This window comes from Cordyceps fumosorosea (genome assembly GCF_001636725.1).
Source record: "Cordyceps fumosorosea ARSEF 2679 chromosome Unknown scaffold_4, whole genome shotgun sequence".
In the NCBI taxonomy this organism is placed as follows: domain Eukaryota; kingdom Fungi; phylum Ascomycota; class Sordariomycetes; order Hypocreales; family Cordycipitaceae; genus Cordyceps; species Cordyceps fumosorosea.
The window spans coordinates 178,073-198,378 of NW_017387304.1; the positions used below are offsets into that span (position 1 = coordinate 178,073).

Below are 20,306 nucleotides of genomic sequence, written 5' to 3' on the forward strand. Positions count from 1 at the left end.
AGTATCATGTCGGGGAATATTTTGGGAAAATGCGAAAAACGGCAGTTGAATTGAACCCGCGGGAGCGGTCCAGGCCAGACGCGATTGTCCGATTAATTCCCCGGAGAGGCGTTCCCCCACACCGGCGCCGCCACGGCTGAACGCAGGTCTCAGAGATGATTACGGAGGTCAACCACTTTTATTAGACAACTTGGGCAGACGACATCGCCATTCCCCAGCTTGTCTATTTCCCCGGACCCCGCATCGCGGCCCTTCGGCTGACGCTACAGTGACGCTTGGAAGACCGCCATGCCGGTTCGCTCACGGAGTAGTCCGTCCGGGTATTGATTCCCCTTGATTCATTGGTTTGTAGTCGGACCGAGAGATGCTAGCCACAGCCTACACGAACGAGGCCATTCCAGGTTGTCACACTTACACAATCTCTCTTCCTCACACATCATCACCCAACAAACCCTCCGACTCGTTTTTCGAACTACTGCATGCGGAGGTCAAGTCCACCCTCATCTGGGGTAAACGAGAAGTGGGCGCGCGCCGATTCTCCCCCTCGGGCGTGTTTGTATAAAGAGCGTCGGTTTCGCCCGTTGAGCTTCAGTGGATTTTATCTGGATCAGCTGCTTTGAACAAGAGTGACTTGCATCTACATCGAATCAGCATGGACGCGGAAAAGAAATACGACGGTGCCATTCAGGCGGAGCACGTCGACGACCTCGTGGTGACGGACAAGGTCAAGGCGGCGGCCAAGACGGCGACCCAAGTGGCCCATGAGCTGTCTCTCCAGGATGCCATCAAGGCCTACCCCATGGCCATATTTTGGTGCTTGATGGTCTCCATGTGTGTCATCATGGAAGGCAAGTCAACTTCTTTTCTTTCCCCCACCGATCCCCCTTCCACCCTTCCCTTACCTCCTTACTAACAATTGGCTTCCTATCAGGCTACGATACCATCCTCATCGGCAACTTTTACGCGTACCCCGAGTTCGCCAAAAAGTACGGCCAGTTCGTCGACGATAAGGGCCGGCACCAGCTCTCCGCCTCCTGGCAGGCCGGTCTCGGCAACGCCTCCCAGATCGGCTGCTTCCTCGGCGTCGCCGCCACCGGCGCCCTCGTCTCCCGCTTCGGCCAGAAGCGCGTCATCCTCGCCGCCCTCCTCCTCCTCTCCTCCCTCATCTTCGTCACCTTCTTCGCCTCCTCCATCTCCATGCTCCTCGCCGGGCAGCTGCTCTGCGGCCTGCCGTGGGGCGTCTTCGTCGCCTGCGCGCCCGCCTACGCCTCCGAGGTGCTCCCCCTGCGCCTGCGCGTCTACCTCACCAGCTGGACCAACATGTGCTTCATCGTCGGGCAGCTCATCGCCGCGGGCGTGCTCGCGGGCCTGGTGGGCAGGCCGGACGAGTGGGGGTACAGGATCCCGTTCGCGCTGCAGTGGGCGTGGCCGGCGCTGCTGGTGCCGGTGCTGTGCTTCGCGCCGGAGTCGCCGTGGCACCTGGTGCGCGTGGGGAGGAGTGAGGAGGCGCGCAAGGTGCTGGCGAGGCTCCAGCGGAAGTCGACGGTGTCGGAGAGGCTGAGCCCGGAGACGACGCTGGCGGAGATTGTGCACACCAACGACACGGAGGCGAGGCTGAGCGCGGGTACCGGCTACCTGGACTGCTTCCGGGGGACGGAGCTGCGCCGGACGGAGATTGCGTGCGTCGTGTTTGCCGGGCAGGTCCTCTCCGGCTCTTCCTTTGCGTACAACTCCACCGTAAGTTGGCCATCCGTTGCCGAGTCATACATAGTACCAGTCCAACTGACTCATTTTGCCCGCAGTACTTTTTCCAGCAGGTCGGCCTCGACACCTCGCAGACCTACTACCTCAACACCGGCGGCACCGCCATGGCCCTCGTCGGCACGCTCGTCAGCTGGTTCGCCATCATGCCCTTCCTCGGGCGCCGCACCACCTACCTCGCCGGCATGGCCGCCATGTGCGCCACCCTCCTCACCATCGGCCTCCTCCAGGTCTGGGGCTCGTCTCACCAGGGCGTCGGCTACGCGCAGGCCGTGCTCACCCTCGTCTGGACGTTCGTGTTCCAGCTCTCCGTCGGCCAGCTGGGCTTCGCGATCCCGGCGGAGATTGGGTCGACGCGGCTGCGGCAGCGGACCATCTGCCTGGCGCGCAACTCGTACTACGTGGTGGCGATCGTGTCACAGGTGCTGCAGCCGTACTTTATGAACCCGGGCGAGCTGGACCTGAGGGGGTACACGGGGTTCGTCTGGGGGGCGACGGCGTTGGCGGTGCTGGTGTGGGCGTGGTTTAGGCTGCCGGAGTCGAGAGGCAGGACGTACGAGGAGTTGGATATTCTGTTTGCAAGGCGCACGCCGACGCGCAAGTTTGCGTCGACGAGGCTCGACGACGGCGAGGGCGAGCCTGGTACTGCATAGGCGCTGAGAGATGATGTGCTTGGATAGGAGGTCGAGGACGTTATACATGATGGCAGCGATAGTGCGCTCTAAGATTCACCCAGAGTATACCAACATGTTCCGTGCAAGTACAGGTGACGGTGCCCTCTGAATTTTCTGTACCGTGGCTTTCCATGTTTAACGTCATCACGGTCGTTCGTCGCCGCTACGAGAGGCTCACCATCATCGACATGATCATTATTCATTACTTTGAATAAAATTGCAAAATATTTTACATGTTTGTGTCTGGATTGCGGCGAGAATTCAAGAATCTGGTTGGTTCCGAAGCACTCTCCCAAGTTGAGAGAAGCAGTCAACGTCCGGGGTCCTGTATCCTGTTGAGTTGAGCGGCTAGTGCGCCAACCAATCAGTAACAATAAAGTTATTGAATGAGGTAAGGCTTGGCTACATCTCAAGTGATGGTCGACCCTGACAGGCCGCCAAGACAGTGCCAAGACTAGAATGCTCACCGTTTCAAACGTGCGGCTGGCTTTATACGTTGTGGGAGCTGTCAAACGTTGGAAGGCGTAACGCAACCCGATCTAGACCCATAAATAAATCCAGCTTTGCTTTGCTTTGTCCTGTTACGTGAATTCTATTTCGTTTTACAGCTCTGTTTTTTCGTTGCATGCTTTCCTCCGCCACCTCGGGCATGATCCGCGCAAGACTATGTTACTCATACTGACAGACTTGGCACCCGAGAGAGCGTTGGGCTCCTCTCCGACTTTTTCCCCCGGGACCTCTCCGAACCAGGGTCCGAGGATATGTCATGGCTGTGGGAGGGACTGGAGCCGCCAAGCCGAGTTCCCCGTGGAGAAGTGAGGCTTGGACTTGCAGGTCGTGACCAAAAGGTGGAGGGAGCTGTCACCGACGGAGATTTGAGGGACCAAGCAGAGAGAAGAAATAAACGAAAAAAAAAAAATAAAGGAGAAGAATTAAAAATATATCAAATAAAATAAAATACTATTCTGGCCGAATGTATGTATAAAACGCCTGCGTCTTTTTTATGCATATGATCACGACGCCAACGAACCATATCGAGGTTGGGGAACCGGTTTTCCGCATCCTTCCGCGTTGGCACCGAAATTTTGAGTTCACCACCCCCGCGACCAGCCCAGCGCCTCGCCGCCCCCAGCCAGCCCTTTTTGCGCTCTTTTCTTCGGCATCCCCGCACTTGCCCTGCAGGCAGCAGCTACGAGGAGGTGGCGCGTCACATGAGAAGGTCCAAGAAGAGAGAGAGGGAATGAAAGGGAAGAAGAAGAAGAAGAAGAAGAAGAAGAAGAAGAACAAGCCCGCCGAGGGCCGAAAGCGTTGAGGCGGCCAGTCTCTGTCTACAGACAGGCCCAGTGCCCGACGGCCCGGTGGCGGTGTTTGCCCATTGAACGAGTGCCGCGTATTATTCTTGCGGCAGTTTTCATTCTACAGGGTATAGGTACCGTTTTATGAGAAGCATGGGCAACCGCATTGGTATAGACTTTGCGATCCAAGGCTGCAACTGACAGGGCAAGCAAAGCCAACGGTCCGTCTGTGGCCCGCCTTGCGCATGCAGGGCTTGGGCTCAGGCAGCCCTGGGACGATGGCTGGAGAAGGCTTCGGCGTTACTATTAGGCACACTACGATTAGTTGCTCGTCGACCTGCATGAGGGTAGGAAAAACAAGCTTTCGCAGCCCTGGCCGCCCTCTCAGGTATCTGTCGATGGCGTTCACATCCCCGCCCAAGTTCTAGTTAGACGAGGCTGTAGTTACAAAGTAACACCGACGCGGCAAAAGGATAATGGAGCGACATCGAGATGTTGGCGCCCTTTTCCCATCAACAATGGAGAAGTAGAAGATGAAGGCCAAAAACCACATACCACAATGGCTGAGAGGAGGGGGGGGAGTGGCGTGGGTGTAGTCAGAGTTGAACAAGTCGCTATTGTCCCAGGCTTTCTATTGTCCAGAACTCGCTCGGTGCTGGCTCCGCCCTTCCCTCCGCCATACCGACGACGACGACGACGAATGACCTAATGATTTTTCTCATCGCTCTTCTCCCGCATGGATAAATTCATATCCACCAGCGACCGCCCCTCTTCCCTCCAAGCGGTTCAATCACAGGCACGCGCCTATTCCCTCCGCTGAGCAGCGTCGGTCGGGCGAACCGTTCAGATCGCCACCACCCAACCGCGACTCATGAAACCACATCGCGACTCGAGGGCAAAAGCAAGAAGCCATTTACCCGTTTTCAATTGCCGCTGGTAAGAGTCACGTACCAAGAGCAACACGCTCGAGTTCGGCACAGAGGCTAGTTGGTTTTAGTTTTTGACCGAGGCCCTTATTTTTTGTTCTTTCGGTCGCTGTGCGCCAGAAAGAGGCTAGAAACCCTCCCCCCCCCTTCCCCAGCGAAATCCGAGGCAAGAAAGAAAAAACTGGTCGCGGTCACCAGGCCGTGTCCCCGGCGGGCTTAGCGCGATGGGATTTGGGACCATTAATGGCCAATAGCGCCATGGCTTTTGGGTAGCATTGAAGAATAGGAAAATGAATAGTAAAAAGAAATAATAATAAAAAAAGGCAGACCCACACTTTTCTTTTCTTTTCTTTTCTTTTCTTTTTTTATTATTTTATTTTATCTTTCCTCGGAACTGCTCGCTGCCTTCAGTCAAATCGCTCTTCAACCAACCGGCCGTCGGTTCCAAAATCCCACCAACACACAAGACACCCTACCGAGATGCAGCTTCAAGGGTCCATCTATCCTCCTCCGCGCTCCCAAATACTCCGTCCCCCGTAGACTACTCCGTACTGCTAAGAAACTGTCAACAACAAGTGCTCACGGTTGGCCCAACACAAACACGCACAACGTGACACTTGACAACCCACCACTACCACCACCACCCCCAATCTTCCCCGGTCCATCCAACGAGACCCTTGTTAGACTCTCTTCTCCATCCGTACTTCCCCGACCTTCTTGCCCCAGCCTAGCAGGTCTTGATGTCTCGCGACCTTCTTCTATCACCGTCGTTATTTGGTTACCAAAGAGAAACTCGGAGTTCTGGGCCCTTTACCGTCTCCCAACGCCCGCACTAACCAATCCCATGGCTTGCTGGGATGAAATAGAATTGAAGCCGAGTATTATCATCATTAAATTGTTGGGGAGTCTTTATTTTGTTTTATTTTTGTCTATTTTCCAACTCCATCTACCCCATCTCAAACCCCGTGCGCTAGCCAATTAATTACAAGTAACCATGCAACCCGGATAGCGATAACTCATCGCCCGGGCCGCTCGAGAACCGCGCACATCCGCTCTTATTTTTATTAAACCTGTCAAGCCTGACAGCAACTCACAGCGCAGTCAATACTAGTCAACTAATTAAGTAGTAAAGCATAGAAATGGCCCTGAAACAGGCCCAAGCTTTTCTTCCCATCACCAAAAGCATCCGTCCATTTCTAAAGCGAGGCACGTCGGACCGACGGATGGTTCACCTCGAATATGCCCGGTCCGCCGCCCTCGTGGCTGCTTTTCCGGGGTGCATGCATTGGTTTCGCTGATCTGACAGCCTTTCCCATTCTCGTCGCTGCGCGACTTCGAGCCCGACAGTTCCCGCTCCTTCTTTTTTTTTCCCCGTCCATGTCACGGGCGCGGGCGCGGCGCGGACCAGTTTGAATCAGCTTGCATGAGCGGCCGTCCTACAACGCCACACGCCACAGGACTTATGATATATAACTAGCCAGCCACTGCTGTTGTATCCTGACTTATCCGCGCGCAAACTTCCCCCAGCCCGGCCGAAAGAAGCAAACGATCAAGTCTGTAAATACATACATACAAACGCCACGTTGTGCGAGTTCCATGGCCCATGGACTTGTTCCCCGGCTTACTGGTTCGTGCGGGCGCGCGAATGACACCGTCATCTCCGCCAGTCTTAACTACCAAGGCTATAAACTACAACGGAATAGTTACCCGAGCATGACCGATGACGGCACGTGAAAGGGAAGAGGGGGCTGAACTAGTATCTTCTTCTTCCCGCTACCTAATCATGGAAGATTAGGAGACGCAGACTGGCCGGCAAAATGGCCGAGGCGATAGCCGGTTGCTTGTAGCTCGGTGGATGTACGAATACGCCCGTCGAGTCGACGCCATACGTCGCCAACTATGCCCACGCAACGCGGTGGCTGGCTGGTTGTGAAATGAGAGGGGGAAGCTTTTGCGAGTTATACTAGGATGCTTGGGGTTTGCCTGAGCGTCTTGACGGGCGTGGAGGTAACCGCGCGCATCAGTCCCCTCGCAAGGCGGTTCGCATGAAAACGTTACCTGCCACCTCTTGTTACGTATGCAACAGCGGCTTTGCTTTCGTCGGGGCTAAGCTTTCACTTGGCACCGCCGTCGCCCGCCTCCCACCAAGGCTTGTTCTGTTGGGGGTTGCAACGCCACAAGTTGCATGATGTGATGGGGGGAGGGGGGGAAGACGTCGCGGACACTTACAGTGACAACCCTCTGTTGCTTGTCCTCGGCGCCCCACGGGTCCCTGCAGCTCTTCTTCTAGAAGGAATTTTCCCGGGGTAGGTGCCCGAGTGACCATTCCAGCGACCTTCCGTTTCAGGCCTTGCGCAGCGCCACCACCAATTTCCGTCCTTGGTCAGGGACCTTTTTTGGCAGTCATGCGCGTTGCCCATGATTCGTGTCCTAACGACGGCGGCGTTTGGGGACTTTTGGTATTGCTGTTACTAAATAGTAGCATAATGAGAGTTTGAAATTGCAAACGGCAAGTAAGGAGTACCGGTAAGTGTTCGTAATACTGACAGTTGGAATGCGTTGTTGTCATCGCTCACCTGACCGCTCCCGTCACCGCCTGTTTGTAAAGAAAGGGAAAAAAATCTCTTCAATTCTTTGACGAAAAAGGTCCCGGTCTTGTGAGTATTAGACGAATGACATGGCGGTGTTTGAAATACAAGCAAAACCCAGGGGCGGCGCGATGCGGCCCGCCAATACGTGCTCACGCCTCACTTGTCGCGGTCCGCACAGACAAGGATTCTGACTTGACAATCCCCGGACGACGGCGATCCTCATCGACCAAAAGTCATGTCATTCTAATTTAACGTGATGTAAAAATGGCATTCAACGTCAAAATAGTTGACATGTATAAATAAATGATAACATGTATAAATAAATGATAACATGTATAAATAAATGATATTCACCGAAGAGGACATGGCCGCCAACACAGGCGCTATTAAGTCATGCCAACACCACATCAAGTCTTGGCTGGTTGACGGAACAGAGCGCTGCGTCAGAATCCGTGCCTCATTCCGGCCCCCAAGTTGGCAGGCGGGATGCGGCCGATATGCACGAGGACTAAAAAAAATTACAGGCACCAAAAAGAAGGCACCGCAGCATGCGCGGGAGTCTGGTCATGTCGCGGAATCCCGCGCGCAGGGGTGCTGCCGGAGACGGCCAGGCTGCGGGCGAGCTGAGCGCGGTGCTGGCATGTTTGCTCTCGGCGACCAAGTCTTGTACGTAAGATATGTTCTAGATATGTTCATTCACGCAACAGCTTGTCCTACGGAGCCATCTCAAGTAATGCAATGTTTGACGTAGGGCTCTTGTCCGTCAGCCAGGAAAACGTCAGCCGCCGCGCGCCACGTTTCGGCACCCGGGGGGGGGGGGGGCTGCTGTCCGCCGCGCTCCGCCTGTCCGCCCGTCCCTTACAAGGAAGGGCAAAGAGACAATCAATTGCCAATCCCCCTGCCCCCGCGGGAAAAAAAAAACATATCCCTGAAACCCCCAGGCGTCATACCCTCTGAGCCCGCAGAAGACGGGCCATCTAGATGTCCGTCTTGTCTGTCGCCACGCCGCTGACTTCTGGCGGCGCGCCCGCGGGGGCCCGCGTTGTGGCCAAGAACGAAAGAGGGAGGGCGGGGAAGTGAAGCGAGGATAATATAGCTAGGGACAGGAATTAATCGAGAGTTATCGGACAAGGTACTAAAACAGGCAATCGAGGCAAAACCCTTTTCGGGCAAACTGGCAGAGACGGTGTTGGCAAGTCAGTGGTCACAGGTCTGGCTCCCTCCTATGACGTCGTCTATATATTGTGTACACACCACCTTCGCTCTATTCCGCGTCCTCGGTTGAGTTGTGGTAATGTCAAGCATGGGCCGAGTGCTAGTATAATTCCAGGTAGTTTTATGATTTATTCTAATCATTTGAATTCAAAATAATTCATTCAAGTATTATTTTTATTTTTTTCTTTTCTTTTTTTTCCCACCCCCTCCACCCCCAGCTTTTTTAGTAGCTCCCCCACGGTTGCATCAATTGACACGGAAGCGACTTTGCAGGTGACACTTTCCCCCGATGTAGGCCGAGGACTCTGCCATTGTTTTTCTCCCTTTTCTCGGTTCCGTCCACTGCGTCTCGATTTGGAGGTTGTTGATCCTGTTTAAGAGCATCAACTGACGGTTGCCGTCCTTGTTGTCGCAGGATTGATCTTCCTAGTCATCAGGACTCGCCTCACAGGGAATGCCCGTCACACCCTGATCAAGGTGATGTAATTCCCTTCCCAAATGGAAAAATCTGGTCATCTAAAGAGACAAAGAACAATTGAATAATTCTTTTTTATTAGAAATTTTCAACATTTAATATTTAATATTTAAATTTCATCTTTATTTTTACTCTTCGCCAAGTGACCAGTTGCATGACATGCAGCATAATGGAGTCGTCCGTGTTATGCATCGTCTCTTCAGCCCGCAAAGTCGGTGAACTTGTCAAAGAAACCCTCTGAACCCTCGGACGCGCCTTTTGTCGCACAAGCACCACAAGACGAGATTTCAGATTTCATGCGAGGGCAGCATTCATCTTTTCACCGCTCCGGGGCCAATGAATCGTGTGTCTCCTGGGGCCATGCCAAACATGCCATCAACGCCGCCGCCGCCGTGGGGAAAGAGGAGATTGTCTTTTGTTGCACCCGAATGAAAGACATGAAGAAGAATTACAACCCCAAATCATAAGTCTTGCAGGGCGTTTGTTAATGGCCGATCAGATCCTGGACCTGCCTTGCCCAGAATTTCCTCATAATGACGAACAGGTCCGATTCTACACCAACGCCCAGTGAAAAAGGAACCCTGTCCCCGCATGTTAAATTTTTTTAAAGAAATATTAAATTTATTATTACTGGTTCTTATTATTGTTTTATTTTCCCTCTCTCTTTCTTTTTTCTTCAACGTAGCATTCGTCAAGCTTCAAGTCCCAAATCGCGCTGGTGGGGTGACCAGCCCCCCTCTTCTCTCCTCTTTTGACAACTCAGCAAAACAACGTCTCGTGAGCACGTCCATTTTTGTCCAAATTCCATTTTGGTAACAAATACCAAACCTTCAGCAAGGGAGGGAGGGGGCGCGGCCGCCGCTGGGTCCTGAGAATAATAATGCCTCTCCTGTTGATCCCCGCAGCAGGATGACGGAAAGGGAAGAGACCTCATGACCGATCCTGTTTTTTTCCATGGTCTTCCCTTGTTGAAATGTTTCCATTCTCATAGGCTGGATGACCTCGAGCGGCCTGCAACCCGGCGAGCCCAGAACCAATCAAGATTGCGGGAAACTGGTGAGATGTAGCACTGGACCGGGGAATCGAGCGGAATCGAGCGGAATCTATTGGTCGCTGGTGGGAGCGCGACACGCTAGCGTATTGGTCTGCGGAAGAGGTACCAGCCGGAGCTCACACGGGAATAGATTCCGAGAGAATGAAATGTGTCGAGTTTACAGATATTCTTCATCGAAACGATAAAAGGCAATACGATAAAATAAGATAAAAAAGTTCAACAGAATTATAAGTGTTGCCTCGCTCTTTATTCCTGGGATGAAGACTCAGTCTCATCACCGCGCCCCCAAGTAAGTGAGCACCGCCCACGCCCTACCTAATAAGGAGTAACCTCACACAGGTCGAGATATCTAGCTGAATACTTCACCATTAGTCTCGCTACAGCTGCTTGATCAAGGTAAAGTGACTTACTAAGTAGCAAACTCACAAGGAGGGGATATCTAGTTGAAAGCTTCATCGTTCGTCTCGCTACAGCTACTCAATCGAGGAATCGTGCCCTCATAAGTAGCAAATGCAGAAAGGTCGAGATATCTAGTTGAAAGCTTCACAATTCGTCTCGCTACAGCTACTCAATCAAGTTATTCTGCCCTACAAACTTTCCCTTAGGCTGCCCTAACCAAGCCATTAAAAACCTCCCCGTGCATCCAGAAACCATTCTCCAAAAGCATTCCTTCTTTCCAACCACACCTTCCTCCCAGAATGAAGCTCTCCGCGCTCGCCCTCGTCGCCGCCTGCGGCATCTGGTCCGTCGCCGCCCAGGTGCAGGCCCCCGTCGCCGCCAAGGTTGAGCCGCACCGCCACACCATCCTGCCCAAGTGCTCGCACAAGTGCTTCGACAACGCCGTCAAGAAGCTGGGCATCTGCGACCTCGACGACGGATCGTGCTGGTGCGAGCCGGAGCACCTCAAGAAGATCAGGAGAAAGGCCGGGACCTGCATCTTCGTCAAGTGCCGCTTCAAAGGCCCAGGAAAGGTCCTATGTAAGTCTGCTCACCTGCACAACTTTTTTGAAAGAACACACATAAGAAATTCCGTTTGAGGATAAACACTTTGGCTGACTGGTTTCTTAGCAACTGTTCCCAAAATGAACAAGTATTGCAAAAAGGTGGCCGAATTTAAGACGGGTGAGAGCAGACCATCCAACGCGTCGGTCCTGCAGTCTTGACTGTTATTTTCTTCTTTTGGTTTCTTGGTTTTATTTCGCTTCAACAGCAGGCCCGGCTGGCTTAATGGACAATCGATATTGTCACATAGGTGATAGGAAATGAAGGTAATGAATTATGATCAAATTCGTGTATTCTGGACGTCCATGTTCCCATCACCGCGTCGTATTCCAACGGTGACGACTGAACCTACTCAATCTCAATCCACCTGCCCTCAGCCTCGATGCTCCTCCTCGCCTCCTCCCACGCCGCCACGTCCCATCTCCACTGCAGCACCTCCTTGTCCTCGTCGTAGCTCGCCCTCGCCCTACCTTCCCTCCCGCCCAGGCCCGCGCGCGCCATCAGCGCCCGCCACAGCTCGTTGCCCGGCTCCGTCTCCGTTCTGAACACGCCCGCGCCGACCTCCCGCCGCGCCCACTCCACCAGCCCGATCAGCACCTCCAGCCCGTATCCCCGGCCCCAGAACCGGTGGTCCAGCATGACGCCCAAGTCCGCCATTGCCGTCTCGCCCTCCTCTTCGCCCGCGCGCCCGGCCAGGAAGGCGGCCGCGTCGACCGTCTCGAAGCAGTTGTACCAGCACCCATCCGTGCGCGCCCTCGGCGGTCCACCGCGCGAACTTGGCGAGCCGCGCGGCGGCGGCCTCGGTCGTCATCGCCGGCTCGGCGGCGCCGCTGCCGGGAGGGAAGTTGGCCGGGTTCCGCAGGTACAGCGCGTAGGCCTCGGCGTCGTCGGTGGGGCTGCCGGTGCGGATGAGCACGCGCGGCGTCTTGATCTCGATGCCCTCGCGGGCGAACGGCGATGCCATGATGTATGTGTGGGGTTTGCAAGATGACGAAAGATGAATGTATGTGAAGGTGGCGGTGATGGGGGGGCCAGTATATTTATGCGGAAACTGGCTTCGCGGTCAATAGCCCCTTTGGCGCTTCAATGCATTCTCAAGCTGTGCAAGTCATTGAGGTAAGCTGTTGTTCGTAGCCAACCCTCTAACGCCCGTTGGCCGTAACAGGCAGGTCCCGAGGATTGGTGAGTCAGTAGTAGCAGAGCCGCCAGCCAGCCTGACAGGCCATCGAGGCTGCGCGAGGCTGCCAAAATGAGTCAGGAGGAGGGGAATTAGCTATAGCGTCATTCATTGAACATGGCCATCTTTTACACCACATAGTTCTCAAGTTGGCGATGCGGTGCCTCGGCCTCACTTACAGCATGGGCAGATAATCTATAGCTTAAGCACACAATATGATCCTCACCTCTCAAGGCATATTAATTCCTCTTATTTTATTTTACTCTTTTTTATTCATTTTCTTCTTCTCAATCTCGCTTCCATTCTGCAATTTCTTCGTAGCTCCCATTTTGAGTTTTAATCTCATCTAGAACGCGCCCAGCAAGTCTCTATGCTGCACGGGGCGTCTCGCCGCGTCGAGCCAGCGGCAAGGCACCAACACGAGACGGGGTCCTTTGATCTCGGTCGATTCTGGCCTTCGTTACTATCCGCAGCCCCCTTGAACTTACCACACTGCCCCCAACTGGCTATAGGTACCGTGGCAGTACCAAGATGCCTCGAGACTTTCAGGTACCAATGCTGTCGTTCTTGGCAGCATGTCGGGGACGGCCTTTGCGATATGATACCTGATGCGGAGAGTTACAACATACTCTAATGTCACTACTGTTTCTTTGTAAAAGAAATAAAATAAAATAATTCATGTATTCTCGGAATTGCTGAATCGTAACATGTGCAGATCGTCGCCGACACATGGCAAGTACGTATCCTCCAACGACCGTGCGCGCGCCAAAAGTCACCCCGATCCGCCGACCGTTTGACCTACCTCCCCCGCAAAGTTTCAGTCCGGGGCAGCGCATGACCTTTCTTGACGTGACAGTTCGCGCGCCGGCTCGTCAACACCTCGGCGCGTCGCAGGCGCCGCCAGAACATGTGGACAAAGGGGGCGCACATGTGTTGTGCTATAGCCGTAACCAGTTTTGATTCCGTTTGAAAGAGGGATTCTACTATTTCTGCGCTTTGTGACGAAAGGGCCGTCGTCCCGAACTGGTTACCGATCATCCCCGGCGGGTGATCTCGCACGACACCCCTGCCTGCCTTTTCTTCGTCGGTGCACCAATCTGGAAACGGGTGGACTTGTGATGAGCCACGTTTGAACAACTGCCAGGCCAATCCAGGCGTGAGTTGGACCCGCGTTTCTTCTCTCTCTTCCATGCATCCCCCAGAATACTAAAACTAATAAAGCACATCGATAAATGTGACACCGGGTGAGGCGCGGCTGTTGATGTGTCGCCTCAACTTCACCTTACCTCATGACGTACATCACACACACACACACCCACCCACGATGTAAATAGCCAGAATAAACCGTCGTGGGCAAAAAAAAATAAAAAAATAAAAAAGGGCAATAGCCACAAGCGCAGTGTATGTACATGTGAGGATATGCTTCTGCCCAGCACCACAGTATGTAGCCTCGGCGTGCTCGGCGCGGCCCAGTAAAAAAAGTAGACAATACAATGTCAAGCCTTCATCCATCACCTTTACTACTGTAGGTGAGTCAACTAGTGAGTTAACGTCAACTGTGTACTCGCTTCCTCGTAAACAACCCCGCAAAGCACGAGCCACACCCATCATTTCCATTTGCCGCTTCCTACCATTCAACTTTACTAAAACTCTCCCTAGGCAAAATACTCCTGGGCTTGGGCTCACGCGGCCGGCGCCACCCAATGAAAAAGTGCCGCCGCCCCGCCCCATCAACCAAGCTTAAGCTTCCACTGAGTGAGTCGTTCACATGTACGTACCTCCCATTCAATTACCACATTCACAATACCATGATAGAGAACAATCAAATTATAGTCATATCAGATTTTATTATGTTTTTGTACGCTTGAGGCTGTCCTTTTCGGTCCTGGAAACTTTGGGAGTGTTTTTGCTTCCTCCTTCGCAATGCAATGCATGCCCTTTTTTTGGGGGCCACAAGCCACATCGTTCACATCCCGATTCTTTTTCGCCTCTTCCTCTACCAGGCGATTGCATCTTTTCTTCCGCTTCTTTTCCCATTATGCTTCCTCCCGAGGACCTTCGTCTCAAGGTTGCCCTTGAATATACAGTAATTCTTCCCTTTGCTTTTTGTGCGCAAACCCCAATCGCGCTGCGCTAGAGTACAAACCCACCATGGGAACGTAAATGGCGGTTGAAAACACAGGCCGAACATGAATGCCCAAAGCCTCCGTAGAGGCTAAAGAAAACAAGAATCCTTGGTATCTGGAAATGAAAAACAATAGCAACGCCACGCAAAGTGCCAAAAATGTGTGATAAGAAATAGAGCGCCATCAAATCGCGCTCTGATGATCGCTTTGTTGTGTTGACATAGCAGCTTGATGCTATTTCGGTCGTGTAATTATAGGTGTATGGTGTATAGTGTATGGTCGATAATCTACCACCCCTTGGAGTGGTAGCCGTCGAAGGTGTCCTTGTTGAAATATTGGTTCCAGCTGCTCGCGTTGGCATCTTCGCTTTGCTTCAAGCAAGGCTTCTCTGGGTACTGCTTCAGGTTGGCGACATCGTGCGAGGTATGTCGGCGCTTAAGGACAGCGTTGGCGGTCGACGTCTTCTGCTGGCGCTCCCAGAGAAGATGGCGACGGAGGGACTCGGTGAGCTCAGTAGCAAGCATGTTCCGGCGAGTGGTTCGCGGCGACAGAGCAGCTTGGGCATGAACGTAGTTGGTAGGCGCCACGATGGGCTGGGCGCTCGACCGGGGCACCTCAATGATAGGCTTGAGGTTGGAAGGTCGCATGCCCTTCATCATCAGCGGGCCTTCGTCCGAGTCGTTGGGGGAGGCTCCTAGGGTAGGAGCGCTGGGTCCGACGCGCCTGCGCATGATGGCCGAGGCAGATTGAGAGGCCTGGTTGCCGAGATTCTTCTGGCGCTCGTTCTGTGCAAGCATCAGAGTGATGAGAGATGGACGGGAAACCAGGTTGGCCTTGGACTCGACACGCTGGAAAAACTTGTCGTCGACGCTCGATTTGCCGCTGTCCTCCATGGAATCCTCCCATTCAGAAGAGTCGTCGTCCTCGATGGCACTCTCGTCAACGTATTCATCCTCGGTATCAGAGTCGATTGCGCTCTCGGATTCGAGCTGAGAGCTACGGCGGGTGGAGGTCATGATCTGCTTCATCTTCTGGGGAATGACGACTTTGGTGGGTTGGATGTCGCTCTTGGAGGAGGCAGACTCGGAGGAGGCAGACTCGGAGGAGCCACCAATCTGGAACATGGCCTTGGTGGGAGGAGGCATCAGGCCAGACTTGGACATATCCACGCTCGTGCCATGCTCGCTAGAAGAACAGGAACCGCCAAGAGCAAACTTAGCGGGCGCCTTCTTCTGGGCAACGGGCTGGTGAGCGGGAGCCGCCTCGGGCTCAGGGATAGCAGCCTCGGCGGAGCCAGCATGTGAAGGCTGGGGGAACGAATCGCGGACGGGAACTTGAGAAGGAGGGGGAACACGGTTGGTAGCAGCTGGTGCGAGTTCGGTAGACATGTTGATGGTGTTGGGCTCAGCTGGGGTCGGGGCTGGGACGATAGGAGCTGTCTCCTTCTTGACGGTGGTAAGAGGGCAGGTTGCTGTGGGTGCGGAGAGGGGAGCAGTGTCGTTCACAATAGAGACGAACAGCTGCTTGAAGTCGTCGGAGCTGAGGTGGCGGTCGCGTCTGCTGCGACTGCTGGTAGTCGAGTCCAGGCGGTGTATCCTGGGGCGAAGGATCTCGAGAGGGGCAGACTCGGAAACAAACTCGGTAGCGTCGTCGTCGACGAGCGAGTCAACGCTGCCGGAAAGCTGTGGAAGGTCTTGCGGGCGCCAGCTGGTGGCCACAGGGGAGGTGTTTGTGTTGGAGGTGATGGAGGTGGTAGAGGAGGCGGAGGCTTCAAGTCGCCTCTCGTTCTCGACGAGCTGCTCCCTCTGCCAGATTCTCCAGCTGAGGTTTTCTAATCTGCGTCCTTGTTCGAGAGAGTCGGCACAGCGGGAGAAGACTGAAGGGTAGTTCGTGGTCAGCCCATCGTGCGAGGGGAAACAACGCGCAGATTCGCGCAAACAAGCGAGGTGCTACTTACCAGTCCACATGCCAAACAGGTTAGCTGGATTGGCGGTGTCAACCTTATGGATAACGTTGGCATCCACTGTCAAGACGGGTGCGTCTAATCTATGCGGCATTGTCGTGTTTGTCGTGATGCTCAATATGCCTGAGTGATGTGGTGTAGGTGAGTGTGTGGCGTCGAAGGTGCCGAGCGGGAAGTCGCTGGCGGGTTTGAATCAGACGGTTCTGTTCAAGTCGTCACCCAAAACGATGAGCATTCGAATGCTTGTTGTGATGTTCCTTGAGTCGATGCTAGGAGTTTGTTGGAGCGTGGCGATCTGCACAGATGAAGAGGAGGTCCGTTTGGTTGCGGAATTGCTGGTTCGTGCCTGTGTGTATGGATGTGTGGGTGAGGTGTGCGAGGCGGTAAGCGTGGTGTAGTAGAAGCGTGCTATATCGTGGAGTCGATGGGTGGTAGAGTTTGTAGGAACAACGCTTAGATTCGAGTCTGGGGAAGCGATGTATTTATGAAGTTGACATTGGCGTAAGAAAGGCAAGATGACCGGTGAAGCATTGGGGGTGCTGCGTCCCTCTTATTCAGAAGACCGGCGGGACGGGCACCCAGCAGCACGGGCAAGAACCGGGGGTAGGCCAGTACCCAAGCACCCACCCCCCAGTCACTCTCTCTTTACGGGACCGCCGCTGTGGGTGTGGTCAAGGCCTGTGGTGTGGGGGTATGCCCAAAGCACCCCCCCGTAACACCCCCCTGCCAGGACGCTCCAAGCGGGTACTTTTGGGCATTTTTCTGGGTGGCCACCACTGGGGTGCTGGGGGGGCACAAGGGAGGGCAATTTGGGTGGTCCGGGGAGCAGCCGGGCGCGGTCATTGAATTGGTTGAAGGACACGCGCTAGTTTGTTCTGGGCAATGCTGCTGTTTTGGGACAAAGTATCCTACCCACTTGGGACTAACGCATTTTAAACCTTCTAAACTCTTTTAGGCCCTCACCAAATTCAAACCATTTCCAAGTCCCAGCAGTAAGGAACCAGAGGCCAACTCGGCTCACAGGCCAGCCCTGCCCTGCCTGCTGGCCCTGCGTGGCATTGTTACCGTGGCCCATCACCACCCCATCACATGGCTTTCCGAGCTGGTCTGGCGCTGGCTGGCGGCTCATGAGCATTCCGTTGCCCGCCGTTTTCCCTCCTTCAGTCGGCGCCTGTGGCCGAGGCCCCCTTTTGCCCCCGCTGGCAAAACGGCAGACTGTCGCCGCAGGGCCGCAACCAGGGCCAGCCAACTCATCGCCTCGCCGCCTGCCCTCGTCACGGGGCCATCAGACTCTTCTACCTCGAAACGGTTGCGGCGCTACCGTTTTCTATTTCGTTACGTTGTCTTCGCGAGACGGGCGCGCCAAATGACCAAGGTGTTCAGACGCGCCCGGCAACGAAAGCGCAACCACCCAAATCCTACAGCTTGATGCCGTCAAGAATAGGTTCAATCAAGTCAGCAAACAAAGAATCAATTCCTCCTTCTGCCGGAGCCTCGCGATGGGGTTCTACCAAGAAATAGATGCCGTTCCAGGCCATCGTTGCTCAGACGTTCGCTGGATAGAAACCCACAGTTTTCGACGCTGGCCAGAGAAAACTGGTAGCACCGTAATAGAGAGAGGCACGGCCTGGTCCGCTGCACACCACACTGCTTTCGGCTGGCTCCTAATTCGGGACGCGCCCATTGGCGGGCGGAGCATCTGAACGAATTGATGTTACGTGCCTTCCATCCAGGCTGGGGGTCAAAAGACGAGGCTATGAATCGGCCCCCAGCTGACCTTCTTTCTGGGGAAACGGTCTACACCAGGATCACCAGGATCAACAATTATTACCAATAATTATCAGCTTGTTCCTTATTCAAAAGTTCCTTCCGGTCCAACAACAAAGGAAGAATGAAGAAGCCCGAATCATTATCACTGGTACGCAGGGTAAGTCACAGGTTGCCGCTTTCGGCTTCTGGGATTGGCCCAGCTGGCCTGCGCCTGACCAAAGCCTCCATGCTTGCTCAAGCTTGTCCCTATAAATAATTCCGTTCGTCAAAGATCAAGCAACGCGAGTGTGTGCCACCGGTGCCGTGCCACGCATCAATATGGAGATTTCACCCACACGGCGGTAAGCAAGAAAAAAAAAATCTGTGCATCATCATGGGGTCAGCGCTTCAGCCATGCGTGGCCCCCCAGGAATAAGCAGCGAGACGCATCCCATTCCTCTCCTCCCCCCAAAAAAGAGCCATGCGTCGTCTTGTCAGCAAAGAGGGCGGTAAAAGGGCCCAACGTAAAGGGGCTGAGGGGGTACGTTTGTTGTACATGCGTGCTGGGTTTGCGTCAGGATAGAGTCATGAGCTCCCTCCCCGATTACAGCGACCAAGCCATTGGGGGTTCAAGCTTGCCAGCACATTTCCGCCCCCAGCAAAAGTCAGTCACCTGTTGCAGTTCCTGCGGCCCAGTGAATTCCTTCCTCACTTCACCACAGTGGCAAAGAGCACCTCATCAGTTGCCCAGATGGCAGAAACAGACAAGGGGACCAGAACCAGACCCTGTCGCAGGGACACTTGGCCTCTGTCAGTCAGTCAAACTTGCTTGGGTCTCTCTCTGCCCAGTTACACCCCTGTTGTGGTCAGTCAGCAGGTCCAGACACAGCGTGTCAGAGCCTGAACGATGCCAACTCATCAAATCGCCTGCGCTGCCCCGTTCGCTGCCTCTCCTCCGCCCACATGACCAGTCCATTGGCCCAACCACGTTCTAGCGAAACCTGGGGATGAAGTCGTGCGCGCTCTTACCGTCCAACCATCCCGTCGCTGACTGTGTCTTCTTTGATAGAATGATTCCGCAATGCGCAAAGGTCATTTGTCAAAATTATACGGGGGATTTTTTTCTGTTGTCGGGAACCCCCAACGGGCCCTAGCGCTTGGCCCCCATCCCAAACTTGTCTGTCTCTCTTTCTCTTTTGCGACCGACGGCCCAGTTTGCCACCATGCATGATAACTGAAGACCCAAACATCATGTTGAACCGTCAGCTGAGGGAAAGAGGAGATGAACGTGCGCTGGCATGAAAACCCCCCCGGCACGGATTACAAGTGTGCCACAAGTCGTCATTCGCAACGTTTCCCCAGGCACACGCCCCCAATATGGCACAACCGAGATCATAAGAGAAGAAGAGGGATGTTCGGCTGTACAGGTTAAATTGCGTGCATCCTGCTGAGGAGATGCTGTGCGAATGGCTGCTCTGCGTCGGCCCATGCTGCTGCTTGCTTCATCAGCTCGGCAAGGGCCCTGCCCACAGAAGGAGCTCCCTTCTTCTGGTTGTGCATACTGATGCAGTATGCATTCCCGAAAGGGTTGCCCTTTAACCCAGCTCGAAGGGTGTTGTCGTATCCTCGAATCCTGGACATCTATCCCTACTAGACGGGTCATCGGTGATGCCTCATCCAAGACTACTATAACCCTCCCCCCCTCGTACGGATACGTTGAACAAAACAAAAACAAAAAAAGGTGACAAGTGATTGGCACAAAACCAGGCTCGGCCAAACCATTACTTGCATTGTGCCTCTCCCCAACGCTAATTCATGTCGTCATCTTTTCTCCCCCTTTGGGGGATTTCTTGTTCCTCGATAGTTGGCCGAGCCATACCAGCCGGGCCAATCCTTCAATTCCCTGCCCCCCGCCCTCTCGAAAAAAGCTCAGCAGGTCACCCGCCGCCCCGGATAACCCGCTCTCCTGGACCCGGGGAAGGGGAGCCGGCGCTAGACCAATGCAAGCCACAGGCGCGGCCAGCAAGCCCGATCATTTGCGGTGAGGAAACAAGGGTTTGAGGGGAATACTGGCCGTCTTGGTCGGGCATCTTCTTGTTTGGAAGATCAAAATTCCCGTCTTCGCCGTCTTACGATTGGTATTTGTAGGGTTGATTGCGTGGTTGTTGGTGGCTGATGAAAAGCATCGCCTTCGCTTAAGTCTGGTCAGCAAACGAACGTCCCAGAGAACAGGATTGGGCCTTGGCAGCCAGGATCAATCACCAATCCCTCACCTGCAAAAGCTTTGTCCTTCAGTAG

At 54.2% G+C, this 20,306-nt stretch overlaps 4 protein-coding genes across 4 annotated transcripts; 2 read left to right on the top strand and 2 right to left on the bottom strand.

The window, feature by feature from the left end:
* Positions 1-652: 652 nt before the first annotated feature.
* Positions 653-2,414, top strand: ISF_02253 (maltose permease MAL31; the record flags this gene model as incomplete). Its single annotated transcript, XM_018845859.1, has 3 exons — positions 653-833; positions 932-1,737; positions 1,803-2,414. The coding sequence occupies 3 exons, from the start codon at positions 653-655 to the stop codon at positions 2,412-2,414; spliced, it is 1,599 nt and encodes a 532-aa protein (XP_018706566.1).
* Positions 2,415-10,689: 8,275 nt separating this feature from the next.
* ISF_02254 (Extracellular membrane protein, CFEM domain protein) lies at positions 10,690-11,154 on the top strand (the record flags this gene model as incomplete). Its single annotated transcript, XM_018845860.1, has 2 exons — positions 10,690-10,969; positions 11,060-11,154. The coding sequence occupies 2 exons, from the start codon at positions 10,690-10,692 to the stop codon at positions 11,152-11,154; spliced, it is 375 nt and encodes a 124-aa protein (XP_018706567.1).
* A 187-nt stretch (positions 11,155-11,341) lies between these two features.
* ISF_02255 (acetyltransferase) lies at positions 11,342-11,957 on the bottom strand (the record flags this gene model as incomplete). The annotated part of the gene is made up of 2 exons (XM_018845861.1): positions 11,342-11,665; positions 11,727-11,957. The coding sequence occupies 2 exons, from the start codon at positions 11,955-11,957 to the stop codon at positions 11,342-11,344; spliced, it is 555 nt and encodes a 184-aa protein (XP_018706568.1).
* Positions 11,958-14,583: 2,626 nt separating this feature from the next.
* ISF_02256 (hypothetical protein) lies at positions 14,584-16,353 on the bottom strand (the record flags this gene model as incomplete). Its single annotated transcript, XM_018845862.1, has 2 exons — positions 14,584-16,172; positions 16,254-16,353. The coding sequence occupies 2 exons, from the start codon at positions 16,351-16,353 to the stop codon at positions 14,584-14,586; spliced, it is 1,689 nt and encodes a 562-aa protein (XP_018706569.1).
* Between the last annotated feature and the right edge of the window lie 3,953 nt (positions 16,354-20,306).